This window comes from Thalassophryne amazonica, chromosome 7 (assembly GCF_902500255.1).
Source record: "Thalassophryne amazonica chromosome 7, fThaAma1.1, whole genome shotgun sequence".
In the NCBI taxonomy this organism is placed as follows: Eukaryota; Metazoa; Chordata; class Actinopteri; order Batrachoidiformes; family Batrachoididae; genus Thalassophryne; species Thalassophryne amazonica.
Window position 1 is genome coordinate 108,881,921 of NC_047109.1, and position 26,277 is coordinate 108,908,197.

At 44.6% G+C, this 26,277-nt stretch overlaps 1 protein-coding gene across 1 annotated transcript in view; it reads left to right on the plus strand.

The window, feature by feature from the left end:
• washc5 (WASH complex subunit 5) overlaps positions 1–26,277 on the plus strand; it is a 45,150-nt gene that overhangs the window by 7,813 nt on the left and 11,060 nt on the right. The window contains exons 7-18 of the mRNA XM_034175298.1: positions 857–1,009; positions 1,124–1,237; positions 1,735–1,906; positions 7,362–7,489; positions 7,770–7,899; positions 8,047–8,159; positions 9,588–9,754; positions 9,871–9,946; positions 10,075–10,185; positions 10,631–10,771; positions 12,476–12,556; positions 12,701–12,802. Of these exons, the coding sequence (XP_034031189.1) occupies positions 857–1,009; positions 1,124–1,237; positions 1,735–1,906; positions 7,362–7,489; positions 7,770–7,899; positions 8,047–8,159; positions 9,588–9,754; positions 9,871–9,946; positions 10,075–10,185; positions 10,631–10,771; positions 12,476–12,556; positions 12,701–12,802 (1,488 nt within the window). The remainder of the gene's footprint in view (positions 1–856; positions 1,010–1,123; positions 1,238–1,734; positions 1,907–7,361; positions 7,490–7,769; positions 7,900–8,046; positions 8,160–9,587; positions 9,755–9,870; positions 9,947–10,074; positions 10,186–10,630; positions 10,772–12,475; positions 12,557–12,700; positions 12,803–26,277) is intronic.

Sequence of the window (26,277 nt, forward strand, 5' to 3'; positions counted from 1 at the left end):
AAATATTGAGGCATATTTCATGATTACTCCTCCTGCCAAATAAAATATTTACAAGTACTTAAAATATTTGCTAGTACAGTATTTTTCTGAATATATATATATATATATTCAGAAAACAGAAGTAAAGCAAACATGCCAAAAACATATTTAAAATATATCAAGACAAACTTAAAAAAAAAAAAAAGTGTGTATATATACGTGTGTATATATATATATATATATGTATATATACGTGTATATATATATATATATATATATATATATATACGTGTATATATATATATATATATATATATATATATATACGTGTATATATATATATATATATATATATATATATATATATACACACACACATTTTTTTTTTTTTAAGTTTGTCTTGATATATTTTAAATATGTTTTTGGCATGTTTGCTTTACTTCTGTTTTTTGTTATCGTGGCTTTACTTTTGGTTAGCTTTTATTTTGACACATTTATTCCTTGTTCTTTTCCTCTGCTTTACTTCCTTTCTATCGGCACTCGGGTCTCCAGTTTACATACACGTACATTCCTGTGTTTTTTAATGGAGTCATGCAGTATATAGAGATTCACAGCCTCTCACTCTAGTGCCAGATTGTCTAGCTTCCATGCCTGATTTCACACTTCTGTTTGATTTGCTGCTTAATGCGATTGCTGTTTTCCCACATTGACATTTTTGCCTTGCGGACAGATTTTCTGTTGTGCTTCAACTCAGTGCTTATGTCTGTGGTTAACCCTCCAGCCTGTTCCCACACAGAAACTGTTGTTAAACAAACTCCTCATTTTGTGTGTAGTCATATTTTTAAGATGGTCAAGAATTTCTCCTCCTGTCCATCAGGTGTCTGCTTACCCGCTACCAGAGCATCGAAGTACAGCTCTGGCTAACCAGGCGGCCATGCTGTATGTCTGTCTCTACTTCAGCCCCCCCATACTGTACACTCAGCAGGCCAAGATGAGGGAGATAGTGGACAAATATTTCCCTGACAACTGGGTGAGATGACGTGCTGCTTTGAAATAAACAGTTTATTTTCGTTGTGCTTTAGTGTACCTCTTCTTTTTTTGAGGTGTCGCTGTCTTCAGACATTTATGACTTATCTGTTTGCAGGTTATCAGTATCTACATGGGTATCACTGTCAACCTTATGGAGGCCTGGGAACCATATAAAGCTGCCAAGACCGCTCTCAACTACACCCTGGACTCTGCCAACATCAAAGAACAGGTACCAGGATATCAGATTTAGTCTTATTATTGATTGGCTTCGGTGAGGAATTGTCAATTCATCAGTGAGGCACAAGCTCAACATGTAACTGAAACACAAGAAAAGAACTTAGAGCGCTGGGCTCAGGCTGTTTAAAGGGCATGAGGGGAGAAAGGCACGCTAGTGGCCCATCATATGACGGAATGCTCTTCATCCTTCATTAATCTAAGATAAACTTGAGGTTTCCTCCAGGTGCCTTTCTGGGGAAAATCACTCATGAAATTCCCTCTTAAATAGCCATACTCTTCCAAATGATAATTATTAGGATTATTATCACAGGCCGATGATGATGGCAACGACAGACTGATCTAGAATTTGCATTTTGTCCCCATTTCTTGTAACTCTTTCTGCAGTAGTGGCAACTCGTGGTTATGAATGACTGAATATTTAATGGTCAATGATAAAAGATGCTTCTAACCACGTCTCCTCCCACACTACCTCTGTCCTCGTGTGTTTAGGCGAGTCGGTGTGCAGCTAGCATGGAGAGTCTTCGGCCTCAGGTGCAGCAGCTGCTGAAGGAGGGTTTCCTCAGAGATGAGATCATTCTCGACAACATTCCCAAATTGCTCAACTGTCTGAGGGACTGCAACGTTGCTATCCGCTGGCTGATGCTCCACACTGCAGAGTCAGGTGAGAGCGGCTGAGAGAGAGCAGAGTTTCAGAGTTGATGTATAGCTTTGGTGAAGAATGAGAGCTGTTATTTTGGAAGCAGGAAATTCATTGTTGTCCTCCACTGCCTCAGCTACAGTTACAGCCATACAGAGACACTGACTTAAGTTTTTGTTATTTAGGATTTTTTAAAATAGTAGTTTAAAGCAAATCCTCTATATCACCTTGTTGTGTAGACTACCAGCTTTAATTTGATGGTGATTACATCCACAGTGGGTGAATAAATATTAAAAGTGCAAAAGTATTTGGAGAATTGGCTACTGAGCCAGGTGTGTGTTATTTGTTCATTCTTTCATTCAGAGGCCAGCAAATTAAAGGTCTGCAGTTGCTTTCAGTTGTTACTGTACATTACTTTGCATGCCTCATTAAATAAAATAGCTCATGGGCAGAAGTCAACCTTTTTTTCAAAATGATTGAGTCAATATCTACTCAATTTATTTTTCAATTTATTTTCCTTTATATAGCGCCAAATCACAACAGAGTTGCCTCAAGGCGCTTCACACAGGTAAGGTCTAACCTTACCAACCCCCAGAGCAACAGTGGTAAGGAAAAACTCCCTCTGAAGAAGAAACATCAAGCACACCAGACTCAAAGGGGTGAACCTCTGCTTGGGCCATGCTACAAAAATAAATTACAGAAATAATTCAATGAACAATTCACGGACGAATATACAAGAATTGCTGTTGGTGCACAGGACAGGAGGGTCACCAGCACAAACACAACTCCCATCTCTGGATGGAGCTGCACCTTAAACAGAGAAAAAAACAATCAGGCACCAGAAAGACAAAAAATACTGTATAATTTACCTACTACTCAATCTACTCAATTGAGTATGTTGCCATGTGAAATCCAGGGGGCATACACTTTTTCCAGACCAGAATTCAAGCAATTATGTTGTATTTTAAATACAGCAAGAGACAGAAAATAGGGCAGTCAAGCGGGTCCACAGTTTATTCAGCCATGGGATGTGAGCACCCCCAGGTGGACAGAATGAAGACATGAGCTGATAACGTGCTCTGATTTTTATAGTATATACACTAGGGCCTTGCTCTATGTGACTAGAGACACACTATCTACTATGTGGCGTTACTAACTGTCGTCATTCACTCTGTCCTTGTGAAGGAGAGCAGCTTAATCAGGAATCCAAATCCTGACATATTCCCCCCTTTTCCGGCTCAAAGCCAGAAACATTCCACACTATGTCATGTAAAAAACCTCAATACTTTTGAAATATAAAAATGGGAAAATAAATGTAAAAAGGAAATGAAAAAAAAAAAATTCTAAAAGTCTATACCCATACTGTGAAATTATAAAAGGTGTTGTAACACATGCTAACAAAGTATAACTGTACCAATGATAATATAACTGATCAGAAACTGCACTTCATAAACGGCAGCATCAAGGTTTGTTCAAATTACGCAAGTTCAACATCGCACAAGTTCATCACATATAAGGGTAAAAAAAAAACAGTGACTGCTTATTTGGGAATAATTCCCTTATGACCGTCCCTGCTGAGCGACCATGTATGGCATGTCATAAAGCTGTCACATTCTAAACACGGATTAACTAATAAAACATGCTAATGGATAAATGAAAACTTTGGAACATAATAATATTATCATACAATAATATTGTATAATTATAATATCCATCCATCCATTTTCTTCCGCTTTATCTGGAGTCGGGTCGTGGGGGCAGCAGCTCAAGCAAAGCCGCCCAGACCTTCCGATCCACACACACCTCCCCCAGCTCCTCCGGGGGAACCCCAAGGCGTTCCCAAGCCAGCCGAGGGATGTCGTCCCTCCAGTGTGTCCTGGGTCTTCCCCGGGGCCTCCTCCCGATGGGACATGCCCAGAACACCTCTCCAGCGAGGCGTCCAGGGGGCATCCGAAAAAGATGCCCGAGCCACCTCAACTGGCTCCTTTCGATGTGGAGGAGCAGCGGCTCGACTCCGAGCTCCTCACCCTATCTCTAAGGGAGCGCCTAGCCACCCTGCAGAGGAAACTCATCTCGGCCGCTTGTACTCGCGATCTCATTCTTTCGGTCATGAGCCAAATCTCATAACCATAGGTGAAGATCGGGACATAGATCGATCGGTAAATCGAGAGCTTTGCGCCCCTACTCAGCTCTCTCTTCACCACGACGGTCCGATACAGCGACCGCATCACTGCAGATGCTGCACCGATCCGTCTGTCGATCTCACGCTCCATCCGTCCCTCACTCGTGAACAAGACCCCGAGATACTTAAACTCCTCCACTTGAGGCAAGGACACTCCACCGACCTGAAGAGGGCAAAGCACCTTTTTCCGGTTGAGAACCATGGCCTCGGATTTGGAGGTGCTGATTTTCATCCCGGACGCTTCACACTTGGCTGCAAACTGCCCCAGTGCACGCTGAAGGTCCTGATTTGACGAAGCCAACAGAACCACATCGTCCACAAACAGCAGAGACGAGATTCTGTGGTTCCCAAACCAGACCCCCTCTACACCCTGGCTGCGCCTAGAAATTCTGTCCATAAAGACAATGAACAGAACCGGTGACAAAGGGCAACCCTGGTGGAGGCCAACGTGCACTGGAAACAGGTTTGACGTACTACCGGCAATGCGAACCAAGCTCCTGCTGCGGTCGTACAGGGACCGGATAGCCCTTAGCAAAGGACCCCGGACCCTGTACTCCCGGAGCACCCCCCACAGGGTGCCCTGAGGGACATGGTCAAACGCCTTCTCCAGATCCACAAAGCACATGTGGACTGGTTGGGCGAACTCCCATGAACCCTCGAGCACCCGATGGAGCGTGTAGAGCAGGTCCAGTGTGCTGCGACCAGGACGAAATCTACACTGCTCCTTCTGAATCTGAGGTTTGACTATCGGTCGAATTCTCCTCTCCAGTACTCTGGAATAGACCTTACCGGGGAGGCTGAGGAGTGTGATCCCCCTGTAGTTGGAACACACCCTCCGGTCCCCCTTCTTAAACAGAGGGACCATCACCCCGGTCTGCCAATCCAGAGGCACTGTCCCCAACCGCCATGCGATGTTGCAGAGGCATGTCAGCCAAGACAGTCCCACAACATCCAGCGATTTAAGGTACTCAGGACGGATTTCATCCACCCCAGGATCCTTGCCACCGAGGAGCTTTCTAACCACCTCGGTGACTTCGGCCTGGGTAGTGGATGAGTCTGCCTCTGAGTCCCCAGTCTCTGCTTCCTCTTCGGAAGATGTGACGATGGGATTGAGGAGATCCTCAAAGTATTCCTTCCACCGCCTGACAACATCCCCAGTCAGGGTCAACAGCTCCCCACCCGCACCGTAGACAGTGCTGGTGGAGAGCTGCTTCCACCTTCTGAGGCGTCGGACGGTTTGCCAGAATTTCTTTGAGGCCGACCAATAGTCCTCCTCCATGGCCTCCCCGAACTCCTCCCAGACCCGAGTTTTTGCCTGTACGACCGCACGGGCTGCGGCACGCTTGGCCTGCCGGTACCTGTCAGCTGCCTCCGCGGTCCCACCTACCAACAAAGACAAGTAGGACTCCTTCTTCAGCTTGACAGCATCCCTTACTTCCAGCGTCCACCACCAGGTTCTGGGATTGCTGCCGCAGCAGGCATCAGAGACCTTGCGACCACAGCTGCGAGCGGCCGCATCGACAATGGAGGTGGAGAACATGGTCCACTCAGACTCAGACATGTCTCCAACCTCCCCCGGGATCTGGGAGAAGCTCTCCCGGAGGTTGGAGTTGAAGACCTCGATGACAGAGGGTTCCGCCAGTCGTTCCCAGCAGACCCTCACGATACGTTTGGGCCTGCCAGGTCTGACTGGCTTCCTCCCCTCCCAGCGGATCCAACTCACCACCAGGTGGTGATCGGTCAACAGCTCAGCCCCTCTCTTCACTTGAGTGTCCGAGACACGTGGCAGAAGGTCAGATGATACGACTACAAAGTCGATCATCGACCTCCAGTTCAGGGTGTCCTGGTGCCACGTGCACTTATGGACACCCTTGTGCTCGAACATGGTGTTCGTGATGGACAAACTGTGACTAGCACAGAAGTCTAACAACTGAACACCACTCGGGTTCAGATCGGGGAGGCCGTTCTTCCTGATCACCCCCTCCAGGTCTCACTGTCGCAGCCCACGGGGGGGTTGAAATCCCCCAGGAGAACAATGGAGTCCCCAGTCGGAGCACTATCCAGTACCCCTTCCAGGGACTCCAAGAAGGTCGGGTACTCTGCACTGCCACTCGGCCCGTAGGCTGAGACAACAGTGAGAGACCTGTCCCCAAGCCAAAGGTGTAGGGATGCGACCCTCTCATTCACCGGAGTGAACTCCAACACATGGCGACTGAGCTGGGGAGCAATAAGCAATGCGACCCCAGCTCTCCGCCTCTCCCCGTGGGCAACGCCAGAAAAATGGAGCGTCCAGCCCCTCTCCAGGAGTTGGGTATCAGAGCCCAAGCTGTGCATGGAGGTGAGCCCGACTCCCTCTAGTCGGTATCTCTCAACCTCCTGCACAAGCTCAGGCTCCTTCCCCCCCAGTGAGGTGACATTCCACGTCCCAACAGCCAGAGGCTGTGAGCACGGACCGGGCCCCCGGGCCACCCACCCTCGACCGCCACCCGGTCCTCTCTGCACCCGACCCCCATGGCCCCCTCCGGAGGTGGTGAACCCACAGGAGGGCGGGCCCACGTTGCTCTTTCGGGCTGAGCCTGGCCGGGACCCATGGGCTAAGGCCCGACCACCAGGTGTTCGCACGCAAGCCCCAACCCTGGGCCTGGCTCCGGGGTGGGGCCCCGGCTCCGCCATACCGGGCAACGTCTCGGTCCTTGATTTTTTTCTGGTCATGGGAGCTTCTGAACTGCCCTTAGTCTGACCCGTCACCTAGGACCTGTTTGCCTTGGGAGACCCTACAAGGGGCACAAAGCCCCTGACAACATAGCTCCTAGGATCATCCGGGTACGCAGACTCCCCCACCACGATAAAGTGGCAGCTAGAGGGGGAGATAACAATAATAATTATTGTGATAATTAATATTTGAATCCATCCAATCATAATTCTATTAATTTTATATTTCACTTCAGTAAAACGTCATTACGTAAAATACATGAACATTTGGCATGAGTAGGAATACCTTTAAAAACTTATCTCCAGATGTTCAGTTGCAATGTATAAAATGTAAAAACCGGACACACATGAATGAATGAACAAATCATCATTTTTGCACTTTTAAATGATGTACATTATGACTGACTCCATCTTCATTGTACTTTTTGTACTAACTTGAAAATAATGAATGACCCCTAACTGTAGTTGTGACTTCCAAATTCATTTATTTATTTGGCTTTTTCAGGATGTGTTAAGGAAAATGACTGTTTTTAGCATAACTTATTAGTTGTTGTGTATTCAAATGGTTCATCTTCTGTCTTTTAGCTTATGACCCAAACAACAAACGGCTGCGTCAGATAAAGGATCAGGTGTTAAACGACTCCAGATTCAACCCAAAGATCTTGTTCCAGCTGCTACTCGATACGGCTCAGTTTGAGTTCACATTCAAAGAGGTACGAGTCTTTAATTAATAACTGAAAAATGTTTTTGCGAGTGCAGGAGTTGCAGCCATTTACTCCAGTTGAACAACAAAGTTGATAAATGATTTCTGTGTTGTTGCAGCCGACTGTGGTCTATGTTCGATGTGTCTGATCTGTTTAATAGCATCTCGTGAAGCAACATCTGGCTGCTCAGTCTATCATTAGAAAGGACACATATTTAATGCTGTCATTACAAATTTCATCTGACTAATCCTTCCTCCCTGATTCAACGTCTGTGTTGTCCCTCAAACAGATGTTCAAGCAGATGCTGTCAGAGAAGCAGATCAAATGGGAGAGCTACAAGACAGAGGGATCGGAGAGAATGACAGAGCTAGCTGAAGTCTTCTCTGGGGTCAAACCCCTCACCAGGGTGGAGAAGAATGGTGTGTTAATGCTGGTGTCACACATGGATGTCACAGAATGTTTGTGCTAAGTTAAAAATGTGGACTCGCAGGAAAAATAAAGCGTATGAAGAGAGGTGGATTAACATGACATCAGTCATACCAAGTGTTTCCAAACACTTTTCACAGAGAACCTACAGGCCTGGTTTAGAGAAATCTCCAAACAGATTGAGTCATTGAACTATGAGGACTCGACAGCAGCTGGTAGGAAGACTGTCCAGCTCATCCAGGCACTCGTTGAGGTGAGTGTCAGAATGAAGACTCATCCTGACTTTCCATTTTAACATTACAGTGAACTGACAGTGTTGATCAGCTGTCATGGGATAGCGTGGGTTCAGTCTCATGACATCATGTCAGGTCTGGGAGCATGTGTTGGTGCCACACATTGTGGCATCATCACACAATGGAACCACCCTGGGTCCTGATCACCAACCACCCAAGAAGACAGCTGGTCATCTCCACCTCATAAAATTTCCTGCGTGCTGCAGCCAGGTGAAACATGGGTGTCCTCTTGGCCTTTCCCAGTTGCTGGGGGTTTTGAGGCATCTGTGTGTTAGAGCAGGCTCAGAGAAGCGCGCCATAGGGCAAAAATAAAGTAGTTAACATTTCCTCACAGTACAGAGAGGATTGGCATGACTAAACACCTGTGTCCAGCAACGTCATGACTCTATAGGTTTTTCCCAAATGACTCTCAGTCTGAAAGTCCAAGGTTTCTGACACATGACTGTCACTACTGAGATACATTCATCTTTCTCACATGTTCAATACTTTTGCCACAAACACACGCATATGCTTCTGAGATCTGCATCCAGAAAGTAATTGAAAGCCTGGATTTAATTTTGATCCAGAACAATTCGCAAATTTAGACTCTCTGACACTTTACCAAGCTTTTCAAGTGCTGCAAACAGGCAAGCATTGATTACAAAAACATTACATCATCTTCTGCAAAGTCAAAATCAGCTAACATTTTCTTCAGTATTAGCCAGACTGGGAAGAAGTCAAACATTAAATCTGGGAAACCAAAGCAAAGGTACTCTGTGGAACTTACTGATAACTGAATTATTAGGAAGGCTACACGTCTGTGGACAGAGTTGACATACTAGGCACTCCTATATACCTATATATTTAGGTGTCTGCAGTGTCTTTCATTGACAACATGATTGGTATCTTTCATGACACAACTGTTTTTTGAATCCAAAGTCCAATGGTGCAACACTGCATGCTGAAACTAGGATCCAGCAATTCATAGCCCAGTAAAGTCAAGGAAGACTAGGTCAGATGAGGCATACACTTTATATTGTAAGGGAACATCTGCTATGAATCTATGACCATGTGGCACACTTCTCTGCATCATCCAGCATGCAGGTGCCTCAGTGCTGAGGAACCCAGCATTGAGGAAAAGGCCAAGGTGATGCCCACATATCACCTGGCTGCAGCAGACACATGGTTACTTTCTGGAGGTGGGGATAGATGGATTGTCTGCTTGGGTGGTTGCCAACCAGGACCTAGGGAGATTTCATAGGGATGCAGTGATGTGCAGCACTAGGACATCCTTCCAGACCAGACCTGCTCTTGATTTCACATAATCCCTGGACAGGCATTAGAATGTAGCTCTGTGTGTATTCTGTGCAGGTACATATGTATATAAAATGTTCTGTCTTTGTCTTCAGGTGCAGGAGTTCCACCAGCTGGAGTCAAACCTGCAGGTGTGTCAGTTTCTGCAGGACACCAGGAAGTTCCTTCATCAAATGATCCGCACCATCAACATCAAAGAAGAAGTCCTCATCACTATGCAGATAGTTGGAGATCTGTCATATGCATGGCAGATAATTGACAGGTACTTATTGATATTTATATACAAATGAAGCCAAAGGAGAACACCGTTAAGTTAATTATCATATGTATCTTATGACTTACTGACTCATGATTAACATTCTTTTCTGTTTTGTCCAGTTTCACATCAATTATGCAAGAAAGCATCCGAGTCAACCCATCCATGGTAACCAAACTGAGAGCAACTTTTCTCAAAGTGAGGACCACTTGAGCCCCACACGCATATAAACACGTGCGCATGCTGAGCTCTGAGAGCGTTGCTTTCAAGAATTAAAACCTGTGATGGTAAACTCATGTTCATTTTTTTTTTAAATATGTGACCAGCTGGCATCTGCTTTGGATCTTCCGTTGCTGCGTATCAACCAGGCCAACAGCGCTGACCTGCTGAGTGTCTCACAGTTCTACTCTGGGGAGCTGGTGTCTTACGTCAGGAAGGTACATTGAAAAGTCTCTTTCATTTTTCCATGTTTGCAGCTGATAAATCAGACTTTCTGAAACTTCCCACAGTGCCCAGGCACATTTTCAGCCTAGTTTCCAACATTAACAAATGAGCTCTGCATGCTGCAAATGATTTCCAGTCACTGCAACAGCTGCAGCCGTAATTAATGTTTCCGCAGCCATCTGTGGAGCACATCGATCCCCGAAAGAGCTGCTTTGTGGATGTGAACTTAAGATGCTGTTACCTTCTGCTGTCAGCTGCCACATGCTGTGTCCCTTTAGAGAATTTGTTCTTGCTGGCTGCACACCAGATTCTTCATCCAGAACGCTGTGTAGCATCTGCTTTGGGAGATGAACCTTGACTTTTCCATCTTAAAATCTGTCAAGTGATGACTGATGTCTGTGCTCATTTTTTTTTAGAATTTCATCATCCTGTTTGTAGGTGCTGCAAATCATCCCAGAGAGCATGTTCACCTCTCTGGCCAAGATCATCAAGCTGCAGATCCACGACATCATGGAGGTGCCCACACGGCTGGACAAGGACAAACTGAAGGACTACTCCCAGCTGGGGGCTCGCTATGAAGTAAAGCAACTGTCTGGTGTTAGATTTGATTTCATAATGTTGCAAAACTAAAGATACAGATTTTCAGAGATTAGTGCAGTATATCAAATTACAGTTGCTGCAAGAGATGCGGCTGAGTTATTAGGTTTCATATAGTCATGTATTTCAGTTATAAGTAAAATATTATTTTGGAATTTTACAATCATAATTAATGTGCAACAATTGATGCAGATAAATACATTATTCTCGCAGAGAAAATTTGCTTCTTGATATTGAAAATGAAATCAAAATGTAGATTTGGAATTTGTCAGCCATGAAATTCCATGAAAGTCTAAAAAGGAAATGTGATTTATAGAGTGATAGCCTTTTAACATTTAGGTTGAATTTCAATTTCAGATTTTTTTTATTTGATTTTTTTTTTTTATCTCTTTTGTTCAGTTTAATAAAAAGCTACCGGTGATCTTTGTAAATGCCTGTACAATATATAGTAATGCACCATGTTCTTCTTTGACTGCTCAAAAGGATAAATGGGGTTTTATGTTTATGTCTGGTTATGAACCAAACCAACCCCAGTGAAAACTGTTGGTGGAGTAGCATTTTGCAATTTGGCTGAATTCATCAAGTTATACTTTCTGTGGAAAATGGGGATGGAAAAAACATTTCTAATTCACTTAAGACCTTATGGGCCTATTTTGCATGGTTAAAAAAAAAAAAAAAATCAGAGGGGTCCCATAAGAACCATTGGTGGACAATTTAACAGTTTGACTGGATTTCTGATATTTCCTCTTCCTGCTCAAATTAACACATTTGAAATTCCAGGTCTGTCTGTGACCCTACAGGCCTATTTTGCATGTTATAAAACTCAGACGGTTCTAGTAGGAATCCTACAAGGAACCATAGGAGAAGTAACATTTTGTATTTTTGGCTCAGTTTATCAAGTTCTGCTGACTGGTGAATATGGCTGTAAATTCAAAATTCTTACTTTTAGTTTGTAGCATTATAGGCCTATTTTACATAAATAAATAAATAAATCAGACTGATTGAATAAGAACCAATGGAGGAACAGCAATATGAAGTTTTGACCAAATTTTGAATGTTTCCTCTTGGTTTGTGGCCCTACAAGCCTATTTTTCTGATCCAGTAGGAATCCTGGAGGAATCAGTAGGAATCATTGGAGGAGTAGCGATTTGAAATTTAGATTTAATTTCCACTATTCCCACTTCCTGTGTAAATTATAGATAAAAATTCAAAATTACAGCTCCAAATGTTTGTGGCCCCATGTGATTATGTTCCATGGTAGAAATTCAGACTGATCCAACAAGAACCCAAAGATTTGAAGTTAAAATTGATGTATGATAGACAGATATTTGATCATTCACACTATAACCAGGAAAAAAAGTAGTACAGCATAAACCTAATCCAGGTCAAATCTTTTACTTCAGTGTTCGTTTGTAGATTAGTGCACTCAATAAATGTACTTAATTTTGAGTAATGTTGCAAATAATCCAACAAGCAGAAGAAGGCAACAACACAATCCTCATGGTAGAGATCAGAACATTTGACAGCTGACTTTGTGTGTCACAGACAACCACTGCTGACATGAATCTCTTCTTTTCTGTCCAGAACAGTTTATACTGATTCTCTATAATAACTGAGCACCGTGTTTACAAGACTCGTGAAAATGTGTTTTTTTTTTTTTGTGCCTTATCTTTAATTTATTTATAGGTGGCTAAACTCACTCACGACATCTCCATCTTTACTGAGGGCATCCTAATGATGAAGACCACTCTGGTTGGAATTATTAAGGTAGATGATGTGATAAAGGACTTGTCTTGACATTCAAACACTTTGTCAAAGCTGTACATCATTAGTCTGTTACTTGCTTTCCAGCATGTATTTAAAGCACATTTATCATTCTGTTGAGCTGTTACCATTGTTGCCATGCTTCAGGTGGATCCTAAGCAGCTTCTGGAGGATGGCATCAGGAAAGAGCTGGTAAAAAGGGTAGCTTATGCTCTCCACAAAGGACTGATCTTCAACCCCAAAGCTAAGGTCAGACTGTACACCTCCTGAGAGTCTTTGTTTTTGTCATACTGCTAAATCCAGAAATAGTAGAGGAGATATCTTTAAATTTGATAGCTGTACATTTTTTACATTTCTGTTGTACAGTGAATTGTGAAGTATTAATTTCTTATGGTCTTGCTGCTGTTACGGGAATCGAATGACAATTCATTTCAAGGCACAGAATTGTCGCCTACGTTCTTTGAATAGTGGACAAATAATGCCTTGGCTACTAATCTCTGGATAGCAATTATCCCAAAACATCAATTTTCTTCATTGTCTTGTTGAGGAGAAAAAGAACTGTTACATCTTGATAATGTATTTATGGGTTATAATGTTTCCATGAGTGAAATAGACTATTATTTTTTAAAAACTATGAGTTTACTAATTGAGAGATTTACCCATAGAATACCATTTTTATCCCCTGCTGGCTGAAGGATCAAAGGGGGATTACTTGTATGTCGTGACGATTTCTGTCTGTCGCCCGCCCGTTCGTCTGTCTAAAAAAGGGTAGAAGCATTCTGAAATCAACTCCTCTCACATTTTTGGGAGGAATTTCTTGAAACTTGGTACAAGTCCTTGTTATAAATTGGTAGTACACATATTTTAATATCATTTGAGTTGGGTTGTTTTACCAGAGTTATGGACCTTGATTAACAAAGCTAGACTCCATCAGTTTCATGCTTGGATGCTTGCATTCTGAAATCAACTCCTTCAGATAGAATTTCATGTAACTTGGTAGAAATCTTTATTACGGGTTGATAATACACATATTGTAATATTGTACAAGATTGACACATTTTGGCAGAATTATAGTCCTTGATGAACAAATCTAGACACTGCCAGTTTCATGAGTTGGTGCCTGCATTCTGAAATCAGCTATCACATATTAGGATGAATTTTGTGAAATTCAGTAGAAGTTCTGGAAATATTATTAGAATGTAGCAACCACTTGTACCAAAGCAGCATTTGCTGGTGGGGCATATTGTGCTCTCAGAGTACTCTTGTTCATTATGTTTTCATTATATAAGATGTTATGAACAGGCACATGTTCTTGTAATAGTATGAATTCAGCTAGAATTAAACAAGACTGATCTTTCACTCTCTTAGTCGAGTGAGCTCATGCCAAAGTTGAAGGACATGGGAGCCACCATGGACGGTTTTCTACAGGTCTTTTGAGTACATCCAGGACTACGTCAGCATTTATGGCCTTAAAATCTGGCAGGAGGAAGTATCAAGAATTGTCAATTACAACGTCGAACAGGAGTGTAACAGCTTCCTCAGGACCAAGGTTCTTTCTCATTACTTCCAGTATTCTAAATGTTTGGATTGTGCTTCTTTGTCAGTTAACAGCTACTGACTGATTAGTTTTTCCTTCTTTCTAACCAGATTCAGGACTGGGAGAGTGTTTACCAGTCAACTCACATCCCCATCCCAAAGTTCCCTGCAGTAGATGAATCTGCCACTTTCATTGGTCGGCTTTGCAGAGAGATCCTTCGGATCACTGATCCCAAGTCAGTTTGCTCACAGTGTCGTCTAACAGTACTGTCAGTATAACTGTAGTATTATAGCATTATAAAAAACTTGGGATTATACAGTTAATTGTTGAAAGTAAAATGTGTAATTACATTGTAGTGAAATCAAAACTTGATTATATGTAGTGATTTTTACTAATGTTACGTTTTCTGTTGACATTTGTTCGTTGGTCGGTTGGTAAGAAAAAGGATTTTTTTTTTTTTTTCCTAGAGGAGTGAAGCTCTTACACCCCCATCACATGAGAGCACAAATTGTGCCTTATTCATACTGTACTTGAACGCCTCATACAGCATTCCAACAGCAGTCGGCACAGTCGTGTGTCGCTCGTGCTGGAAAACATCCGAACTGCGGTGGAATCAGTCGTACTGCTGTAAGAATGGACATTCAGACGTCATTTGTGCAATTCGACCTGCAGCATGAATTGCGTGAATGCTGTACGAATTAACATTCGACAGTTGTGCAAGTCGTGCTGCATTCGAATTTCTTGGACAGCATTCATGTGGCGCTTGGGAAAATACACCAAATTGGCAGGCCAGCACAAATGTAGAGAGCATGCATACTACTGTCAGACTGCCGTCGAACTGTGGAATATTCATACGGCGGTCGTACTGCTGTGCGACTGCTAGCTCAAATGGCATTCAAACTGGCATCCGAAATGGCAACCCACCAGTATTCAGAGCAGCCTGATCACGTCGGCACGAGCCAGACCCCCCCCCGCATCGTGTTTGTGCACAAAGGAAATATTGTGATGTGCAAAGTCTGTGGCATGCAGTCACGTTCACATGTAGTGCATGTGCATGAGACGTGAACATTGCGCAATCACATGGAATACAACGTGTGTCACAGCGAATCTGCACGTCTCTGTGACGCGCTGTTGCACACTGCGGCTGTGTGGACGGGGTCTGACAGCCATGATGACATGATAATACAGATGAATTGTCTGACACATGAGGTGGACTGACAATGGATGTGTGAGTACATTCTCATCCTGGACATTATGCCGCGATAACAGGTGCTGCATCAGGGAGTCTGTGTGTGTCAGAGCCGCACGAGAGAGAGAGGGAGAGAGAGAGAGAGAGAGAGGTTGTTTATTAATTGCTCAATTTCAGTTATTGCTCACTTGCTGTGACAATGTAAACATATATTTCCCATGTCAGTAAAGCTCCATTGTAATAGAAAATGGAAACTGAAATTGTGAGAAAGAGAGTGAGGGAGTGACACACACAGCAGAGCACAGTGATCGCCTGCGACACCCCCCCAAACAGCTGATTCCCAGAGAGGGACTGACAGAGGACGAGAGAGCGAGCTTCCAGCGTATGCTTGCTGCATACTGCCGGCAATGTGGGGTTTCTCCTGGGTTCATTATTTTCAGCCTTCCTTTTATTTTGTTATGTTGGCATGTTTCATTTTTCGTGCTGTGCCGCATGCGACCTGCACAAATCACTTGAGCCTGCTTTGAACCACATTCTGGGTAATCGAACATTTGTACACAGCTGTACGACTGCCGTTTGAATTTCCTTAATTGTCTGTCTCGTACGAATAATGCATCTCGACTTTTTGTTGTGTTTTTAATTTGTGTGATTCGTACGGCATTCGTGCTCTAGTGTGACCCCCCGTCACACTAGAGCACGAATTAGCCGTAGTGTTTTTGTATGTAACAGTATTGTAGCTTGTTATCGTTGTATTGACCAAATCATGTCTCTTCTATTAGCTTTCTGACAAACGTTGGTTCTTTTGAACATCTTCAGGGTAACAAGCTACATCGACCAGATGAACACCTGGTACGACCTGAAGAATCATCAGGAGGTGACCAACAACATGCTGTTTTCTGAGATCAAGAACACTCTGGGCACCTTTGGCCTCAACGGTCCTGGACCGTCTGCTCTGCTTCATGATTGTCAAAGAGCTACAGGTTAATAAGTCAGCAAAAACTTAAATCTAGCAGGGTATGAAAGAAAGCTACAAGAACTCTGTGTGTGTGTGTGTGGTGTGGTGTGTGTGTGTGTGTGTGTGTGTGCGTGCGTGCGTGCGTGCGTGCGTGCGCTGTGGAATTTATAAATTCCTACTTTTTGGTTGCTCAGAGTTGCTCATGTTTATATATCATGCAACAAGAAGCAAAGACACTGGCGCATTGGTTTATTTATTTATAAGACAAACAAGCTAACGGACTAATTAATGTTATAGTATGAGACAAAGAACTTAAGAAAACTGCTCCTTGTCATCACGGAACAGACTGAAGCATCTATTTAGAGCTAAACGTGTGCATGCTCACCTCACTAAATACAATGAAACATTTTAAAACTCCTATACATTTTTAAAAACATTATAGTTAGCCTTACTTTAGCCTGTCTGTTCTCCTTGTTGATCTTGTGTATGTCCCACAAAGTGGCACGAGTGGAGTGCCAAGTAGTATGAAGCTTATTTTCCCTCTTTATCAAGACCATGATCTTTCAGTTTGAAAGTACGACTTATTAATTCACTTGTTCTGTAAGAACCCACCATGTACGTACACCTCATTCAGAACTTTTTCCACACAGCAGATTGCATTCAGCTTAACGCATTACGCTACTTTTGATTCAGGAGTGTGAAATCACAGTACCTCTTTCAGATCAGTAGGATCAACTTGTGATGCATGTAGATGGTGCCATCTTGTGGCCATAGATGATGATGCATTTTTTTCCCATGTAAGTCTGTTCAGATCAACATGTAAGTTACAGGTGCAGCAACCCCCCCCCCCCCCCCCCCCCAAAAAATACAGAATTAAATAAAAGTGATTATTATGCAGAAATACAGTAATACAGATTGAGACAAGCTACAATCAGAACTGTGTTATCACATATTAATGCCTGAAATGATTCAAGATTGATGCTCATTTTCTGAGCTGCAAGTCATACATAACGGTAAAAAAAACTTAAATTTAATTGTGACATATTTAATTTCTTTAAATTTAGCCAAATGAGATACTTGAGCCAAATTCTTTCATCATCAGAACTTCCTCATGCTGCTTCAGAAGAACATCCTAAAAGACAAAGCGGTGGTAGATGTCTTCAAAGGTTTGCTGGCTGCTGTCCATCCAATCCAGGGCATTGTGGGTAAGTATTCACTGTGCAAAAAAAAAAAAAAAAAAAATCACATTTACTGCACAAAATAATTCTGTCCATTGAGTAAAATACATGTGGTTCCCCCTGTATTAGCTAATGCAAACAAAGTGTACACCAGTGTTGTGACCAAAACCCAGAAGATCTGGGGCACTACCTGGAGGCCATCATGAAGGTATGGATCCAACAGAAGACTAAGTGTGGGCTTTGAAACCCAGTCCAAGTTGGACTTCTCACTAACGTTGTTGTGTGTGTGTGTGTGTGTTTGTCATAGGTCGGCCAGATGCAGATTCTCAGACAGCAGATTGCCAATGAGCTCAACTACTCCTGCAAGTTTGACTCCAAACACCTACAGGAGGGTCACCAGCACAAACACACTCCCATCTCTGGATGGAGCTGCACCTTAAACAGAGAAAAAAACAATCAGGGCACCAGAAAGACAAAAAATACTGTATAATTTACCTACTACTCAATCTACTCAATTGAGTATGTTGCCATGTGAAATCCAGGTGGCATACACTTTTTCCAGACCGAATTCAAGCAATTATGTTGTATTTTAAATACAGCAAGAGACAGAAAATAGGGCATCAAGCGGGTCCACAGTTATTCAGCCATGGGAGTGAGCACCCCAGGTGGACAGAAATGAAGACATGAGCTGATAACGTGCTCTGATTTTTATAGTATAGCACTAGGGCCTTGCTCTATGTGACTAGAGACACACTATCTACTATGTGGCGTTACTAACTGTCGTCATTCACTCTGTCCTTGTGAAGGAGAGCAGCTTAATCAGGAATCCAAATCCTGACATATTCCCCCCTTTTCCGGCTCAAAGCCAGAAACATTCCACACTATGTCAGTAAAAAACCTCAATACTTTTGAAATATAAAATGGGAAAATAATGTAAAAAGGAAATGAAAAAAAAAAAATTCTAAAAGTCTATACCCATACTGTGAAATTATAAAAGGTGTTGTAACACATGCTAACAAGTATAACTGTACCAATGATAATATAACTGATCAGAAACTGCACTTCATAAACGGCAGCATCAAGGTTTGTTCAAATGACGCAAGTTCAACATCGCACAAGTTCATCACAGATAAGGGTAAAAAAAAAACAGTGACTGCTTATTTGGGAATAATTCCCTTATGACCGGCCCTGCTGAGCGAACCATGTATGGCATGTCATAAAGCTGTCACATTCTAACACGGATTAACTAATAAACATGCTAATGGATAAATGAAAACTTTGGAACATATAATATTATCATACAATAATATTGTATAATTATAATATCCTCCATCCATTTTCTTCCGCTTTATCTGGAGTCGGGTCGTGGGGGCAGCAGCCTCAAGCAAAGCCGCCCATACTTCCGATCACACACACCTCCCCCAGCTCCTCGGGGAACCCCAAGGCGTTCCCAGCCAGCCGAGGGATTTCGTCCCTCCAGTGTGTCCTGGGTCTTCCCCGGGGCCTCCCTCCCGATGGACATGCCCAGAACACCTCTCCACGAGGCGTCCAGGGGGCATCCGAAAAAGATGCCCGAGCCACCTCAACTGGCTCCTTTCGATGTGGAGGAGCAGCGCTCGACTTCCGACTCCTCACCCTATCTCTAAGGTGAACGCATAGCCACCCTGCAGAGGAAACTCATCTCGGCCGCTTGTACTCCGATCTCATTCTTTCGGTCATGAGCAAATCTCATAACATAGGTGAAGATCGGGACATAGATCGATCGGTAAATCGAGAGCTTGCGCCCCTACCTCAGCTCTCTCTTCACCACGACGGTCCGATACAGCGACCGCATCACTGCAGATGCTGCACCGATCCGTCTGTCGATCTCACGCTCCATCCGTCCCTCACATCGTGAACAAGACCCCGAGATACTTAAAACTCCTCCACTTGAGGCAAGGACACTCCACCGACCTGAGAGGGCAAAGGCAACCTTTTCCGGTTGAGAACCAGGGCCTCGGATTTGGAGGTGCTGATTTTCATCCCGGACGCTTCACACTTGGCTGCAAACTGCCCCAGTGCACGCTGAAGGTCCTGATTTGACGAAGCCAACAGAACCACATCGTCCACAACAGCAGAGACGAGATTCTGTGGTTCCCAAACCAGACCCCCTCTACACCCTGGCTGCGCCTAGAAATGTCTGTCCATAAAGACAATGAACAGAACCGGTGACAAAGGGCAACCCTGGTGGAGGCCAACGTGCACTGGAAACAGGTTGACGTACTACCGGCAATGCGAACCAAGCTCCTGCTGCGGTCGTACAGGGACCGGATAGCCCTTAGCAAAGGACCCCGGACCCTGTACTCCCGGAGCACCCCCCACAGGGTGCCCTGAGGGACATGGTCAAACGCCTTCTCCAGATCCACAAAGCACATGTGGACTGGTTGGGCGAACTCCCATGAACCCTCGAGCACCCGATGGAGCGTGTAGAGCAGGTCCAGTGTGCTGCGACCAGGACGAAATCTACACTGCTCCTTCTGAATCTGAGGTTTGACTATCGGTCGAATTCTCCTCTCCAGTACTCTGGAATAGACCTTACCACGGGGAGGCTGAGGAGTGTGATCCCCCTGTAGTTGGAACACACCCTCCGGTCCCCCCTTCTTAAACAGAGGGACCATCACCCCGGTCTGCCAATCCAGAGGCACTGTCCCCAACCGCCATGCGATGTTGCAGAGGCATGTCAGCCAAGACAGTCCCACAACATCCAGCGATTTAAGGTACTCAGGACGGATTTCATCCACCCCAGGATCCTTGCCACCGAGGAGCTTTCTAACCACCTCGGTGACTTCGGCCTGGGTAGTGGATGAGTCTGCCTCTGAGTCCCCAGTCTCTGCTTCCCTCTTCGGAAGATGTGACGATGGGATTGAGGAGATCCTCAAAGTATCCTTCCACCCGCCTGACAACATCCCCAGTCAGGGTCAACAGCTCCCCACCCGCACCGTAGACAGTGCTGGTGGAGAGCTGCTTCACCTCTGAGGGCGTCGGACGGTTTGCCAGAATTTCTTTGAGGCCGACCAATAGTCCTCCTCCATGGCCTCCCCGAACTCCTCCCAGACCCGAGTTTTTGCCTGTAACGACCGCACGGGCTGCGGCACGCTTGGCCTGCCGGTACCTGTCAGCTGCCTCCGCGGTCCCACCTACCAACAAAGACAAGTAGGACTCCTTCTTCAGCTTGACAGCATCCCTTACTTCCAGCGTCCACCACCAGGTTCTGGGATTGCTGCCGCAGCAGGCATCAGAGACCTTGCGACCACAGCTGCGAGCGGCCGCATCGACAATGGAGGTGGAGAACATGGTCCACTCAGACTCAGACATGTCTCCAACCTCCCCCGGGATCTGGGAGAGAAGCTCTCCCGGAGGTTGGAGTTGAAGACCTCGATGACAAGAGGGTTCCGCCAGTCGTTCCCAGCAGACCCTCACGATACGTTTGGGCCTGCCAGGTCTGACTGGCTTCCTCCCCTCCCAGCGGATCCAACTCACCACCAGGTGGTGATCGGTCAACAGCTCAGCCCCTCTCTTCACTTGAGTGTCCGAGACACGTGGCAGAAGGTCAGATGATACGACTACAAAGTCGATCATCGACCTCCAGTTCAGGGTGTCCTGGTGCCACGTGCACTTATGGACACCCTTGTGCTCGAACATGGTGTTCGTGATGGACAAACTGTGACTAGCACAGAAGTCTAACAACTGAACACCACTCGGGTTCAGATCGGGGGAGGCCGTTCTTCCTGATCACCCCCTCCAGGTCTCACTGTCGCAGCCCACGGGGGGGTTGAAAATCCCCCAGGAGAACAATGGAGTCCCCAGTCGGAGCACTATCCAGTACCCCTTCCAGGGACTCCAAGAAGGTCGGGTACTCTGCACTGCCACTCGGCCCGTAGGCTGAGACAACAGTGAGAGACCTGTCCCCAAGCCAAAGGTGTAGGGATGCGACCCTCTCATTCACCGGAGTGAACTCCAACACATGGCGACTGAGCTGGGGAGCAATAAGCAATGCGACCCCAGCTCTCCGCCTCTCCCCGTGGGCAACGCCAGAAAAATGGAGCGTCCAGCCCCTCTCCAGGAGTTGGGTATCAGAGCCCAAGCTGTGCATGGAGGTGAGCCCGACTCCCTCTAGTCGGTATCTCTCAACCTCCTGCACAAGCTCAGGCTCCTTCCCCCCCAGTGAGGTGACATTCCACGTCCCAACAGCCAGAGGCTGTGAGCACGGACCGGGCCCCCGGGCCACCCACCCTCGACCGCCACCCGGTCCTCTCTGCACCCGACCCCCATGGCCCCCTCCGGAGGTGGTGAACCCACAGGAGGGCGGGCCCACGTTGCTCTTTCGGGCTGAGCCTGGCCGGGACCCATGGGCTAAGGCCCGACCACCAGGTGTTCGCACGCAAGCCCCAACCCTGGGCCTGGCTCCGGGGTGGGGCCCCGGCTCCGCCATACCGGGCAACGTCTCGGTCCTTGATTTTTTTCTGGTCATGGGAGCTTCTGAACTGCCCTTAGTCTGACCCGTCACCTAGGACCTGTTTGCCTTGGGAGACCCTACAAGGGGCACAAAGCCCCTGACAACATAGCTCCTAGGATCATCCGGGTACGCAGACTCCCCCACCACGATAAAGTGGCAGCTAGAGGGGGAGATAACAATAATAATTATTGTGATAATTAATATTTGAATCCATCCAATCATAATTCTATTAATTTTATATTTCACTTCAGTAAAACGTCATTACGTAAAATACATGAACATTTGGCATGAGTAGGAATACCTTTAAAAACTTATCTCCAGATGTTCAGTTGCAATGTATAAAATGTAAAAACCGGACACACATGAATGAATGAACAAATCATCATTTTGCACTTTAAATGATGTACATTATGACTGACTCCATCTTCATTGTACTTTTTGTACTAACTTGAAAATAATGAATGACCCCTAACTGTAGTTGTGACTTCCAAATTCATTATTTATTTGGCTTTTTCAGGATGTGTTAAGGAAAATGACTGTTTTAGCATAACTTATTAGTTGTTGTGTATTCAAATGGTTTCATCTTCTGTCTTTTAGCTTATGACCCAAACAACAAACGGCTGCGTCAGATAAGGATCAGGTGTTAAACGACTCCAGATTCAACCCAAAGATCTTGTTCCAGCTGCTACTCGATACGGCTCAGTTTGAGTTCACATTCAAAGAGGTACGAGTCTTTAATTAATAACTGAAAAATGTTTTTGCGAGTGCAGGAGTTGCAGCCATTTACTCCAGTTGAACAACAAAGTTGATAATGATTTCTGTGTTGTTGCAGCCGACTGTGGTCTATGTTCGATGTGTCTGATCTGTTTAATAGCATCTCGTGAAGCAACATCTGGCTGCTCAGTCTATCATTAGAAAGGACACATATTTAATGCTGTCATTACAAATTTCATCTGACTAATCCTTCCTCCCTGATTCAACGTCTGTGTTGTCCCTCAAACAGATGTTCAAGCAGATGCTGTCAGAGAAGCAGATCAAATGGGAGAGCTACAAGACAGAGGGATCGGAGAGAATGACAGAGCTAGCTGAAGTCTTCTCTGGGGTCAAACCCCTCACCAGGGTGGAGAAGAATGGTGTGTTAATGCTGGTGTCACACATGGATGTCACAGAATGTTTGTGCTAAGTTAAAAATGTGGACTCGCAGGAAAAATAAAGCGTATGAAGAGAGGTGGATTAACATGACATCAGTCATACCAAGTGTTTCCAAACACTTTTCACAGAGAACCTACAGGCCTGGTTTAGAGAAATCTCCAAACAGATTGAGTCATTGAACTATGAGGACTCGACAGCAGCTGGTAGGAAGACTGTCCAGCTCATCCAGGCACTCGTTGAGGTGAGTGTCAGAATGAAGACTCATCCTGACTTTCCATTTTAACATTACAGTGAACTGACAGTGTTGATCAGCTGTCATGGGATAGCGTGGGTTCAGTCTCATGACATCATGTCAGGTCTGGGAGCATGTGTTGGTGCCACACATTGTGGCATCATCACACAATGGAACCACCCTGGGTCCTGATCACCAACCACCCAAGAAGACAGCTGGTCATCTCCACCTCATAAAATTTCCTGCGTGCTGCAGCCAGGTGAAACATGGGTGTCCTCTTGGCCTTTCCCAGTTGCTGGGGGTTTTGAGGCATCTGTGTGTTAGAGCAGGCTCAGAGAAGCGCGCCATAGGGCAAAAATAAAGTAGTTAACATTTCCTCACAGTACAGAGAGGATTGGCATGACTAAACACCTGTGTCCAGCAACGTCATGACTCTATAGGTTTTTCCCAAATGACTCTCAGTCTGAAAGTCCAAGGTTTCTGACACATGACTGTCACTACTGAGATACATTCATCTTTCTCACATGTTCAATACTTTTGCCACAAACACACGCATATGCTTCTGAGATCTGCATCCAGAAAGTAATTGAAAGCCTGGATTTAATTTTGATCCAGAACAATTCGCAAATTTAGACTCTCTGACACTTTACCAAGCTTTTCAAGTGCTGCAAACAGGCAAGCATTGATTACAAAAACATTACATCATCTTCTGCAAAGTCAAAATCAGCTAACATTTTCTTCAGTATTAGCCAGACTGGGAAGAAGTCAAACATTAAATCTGGGAAACCAAAGCAAAGGTACTCTGTGGAACTTACTGATAACTGAATTATTAGGAAGGCTACACGTCTGTGGACAGAGTTGACATACTAGGCACTCCTATATACCTATATATTTAGGTGTCTGCAGTGTCTTTCATTGACAACATGATTGGTATCTTCATGACACAACTGTTTTTTGAATCCAAAGTCCAATGGTGCAACACTGCATGCTGAAACTAGGATCCAGCAATTCATAGCCCAGTAAAGTCAAGGAAGACTAGGTCAGATGAGGCATACACTTTATATTGTAAGGGAACATCTGCTATGAATCTATGACCATGTGGCACACTTCTCTGCATCATCCAGCATGCAGGTGCCTCAGTGCTGAGGAACCCAGCATTGAGGAAAAGGCCAAGGTGATGCCCACATATCACCTGGCTGCAGCAGACACATGGTTACTTTCTGGAGGTGGGGATAGATGGATTGTCTGCTTGGGTGGTTGCCAACCAGGACCTAGGGAGATTTCATAGGGATGCAGTGATGTGCAGCACTAGGACATCCTTCCAGACCAGACCTGCTCTTGATTTCACATAATCCCTGGACAGGCATTAGAATGTAGCTCTGTGTGTATTCTGTGCAGGTACATATGTATATAAAATGTTCTGTCTTTGTCTTCAGGTGCAGGAGTTCCACCAGCTGGAGTCAAACCTGCAGGTGTGTCAGTTTCTGCAGGACACCAGGAAGTTCCTTCATCAAATGATCCGCACCATCAACATCAAAGAAGAAGTCCTCATCACTATGCAGATAGTTGGAGATCTGTCATATGCATGGCAGATAATTGACAGGTACTTATTGATATTTATATACAAATGAAGCCAAAGGAGAACACCGTTAAGTTAATTATCATATGTATCTTATGACTTACTGACTCATGATTAACATTGTTTTCTGTTTTGTCCAGTTTCACATCAATTATGCAAGAAAGCATCCGAGTCAACCCATCCATGGTAACCAAACTGAGAGCAACTTTTCTCAAAGTGAGGACCACTTGAGCCCCACACGCATATAAACACGTGCGCATGCTGAGCTCTGAGAGCGTTGCTTTCAAGAATTAAAACCTGTGATGGTAAACTCATGTTCATTTTTTTTTTAATATGTGACCAGCTGGCATCTGCTTTGGATCTTCCGTTGCTGCGTATCAACCAGGCCAACAGCGCTGACCTGCTGAGTGTCTCACAGTTCTACTCTGGGGAGCTGGTGTCTTACGTCAGGAAGGTACATTGAAAAGTCTCTTTCATTTTTCCATGTTTGCAGCTGATAAATCAGACTTTCTGAAACTTCCCACAGTGCCCAGGCACATTTTCAGCCTAGTTTCCAACATTAACAAATGAGCTCTGCATGCTGCAAATGATTTCCAGTCACTGCAACAGCTGCAGCCGTAATTAATGTTTCCGCAGCCATCTGTGGAGCACATCGATCCCCGAAAGAGCTGCTTTGTGGATGTGAACTTTAAGATGCTGTTACCTTCTGCTGTCAGCTGCCACATGCTGTGTCCCTTTAGAGAATTTGTTCTTGCTGGCTGCACACCAGATTCTTCATCCAGAACGCTGTGTAGCATCTGCTTTGGGAGATGAACCTTGACTTTTCCATCTTAAAATCTGTCAAGTGATGACTGATGTCTGTGCTCATTTTTTTTTAGAATTTCATCATCCTGTTTTGTAGGTGCTGCAAATCATCCCAGAGAGCATGTTCACCTCTCTGGCCAAGATCATCAAGCTGCAGATCCACGACATCATGGAGGTGCCCACACGGCTGGACAAGGACAAACTGAAGGACTACTCCCAGCTGGGGGCTCGCTATGAAGTAAAGCAACTGTCTGGTGTTAGATTTGATTTCATAATGTTGCAAAACTAAAGATACAGATTTTCAGAGATTAGTGCAGTATATCAAATTACAGTTGCTGCAAGAGATGCGGCTGAGTTATTAGGTTTCATATAGTCATGTATTTCAGTTATAAGTAAAATATTATTTTGGAATTTTACAATCATAATTAATGTGCAACAATTGATGCAGATAAATACATTATTCTCGCAGAGAAAATTTGCTTCTTGATATTGAAAATGAAATCAAAATGTAGATTTGGAATTTGTCAGCCATGAAATTCCATGAAAGTCTAAAAAGGAAATGTGATTTATAGAGTGATAGCCTTTTAACATTTAGGTTGAATT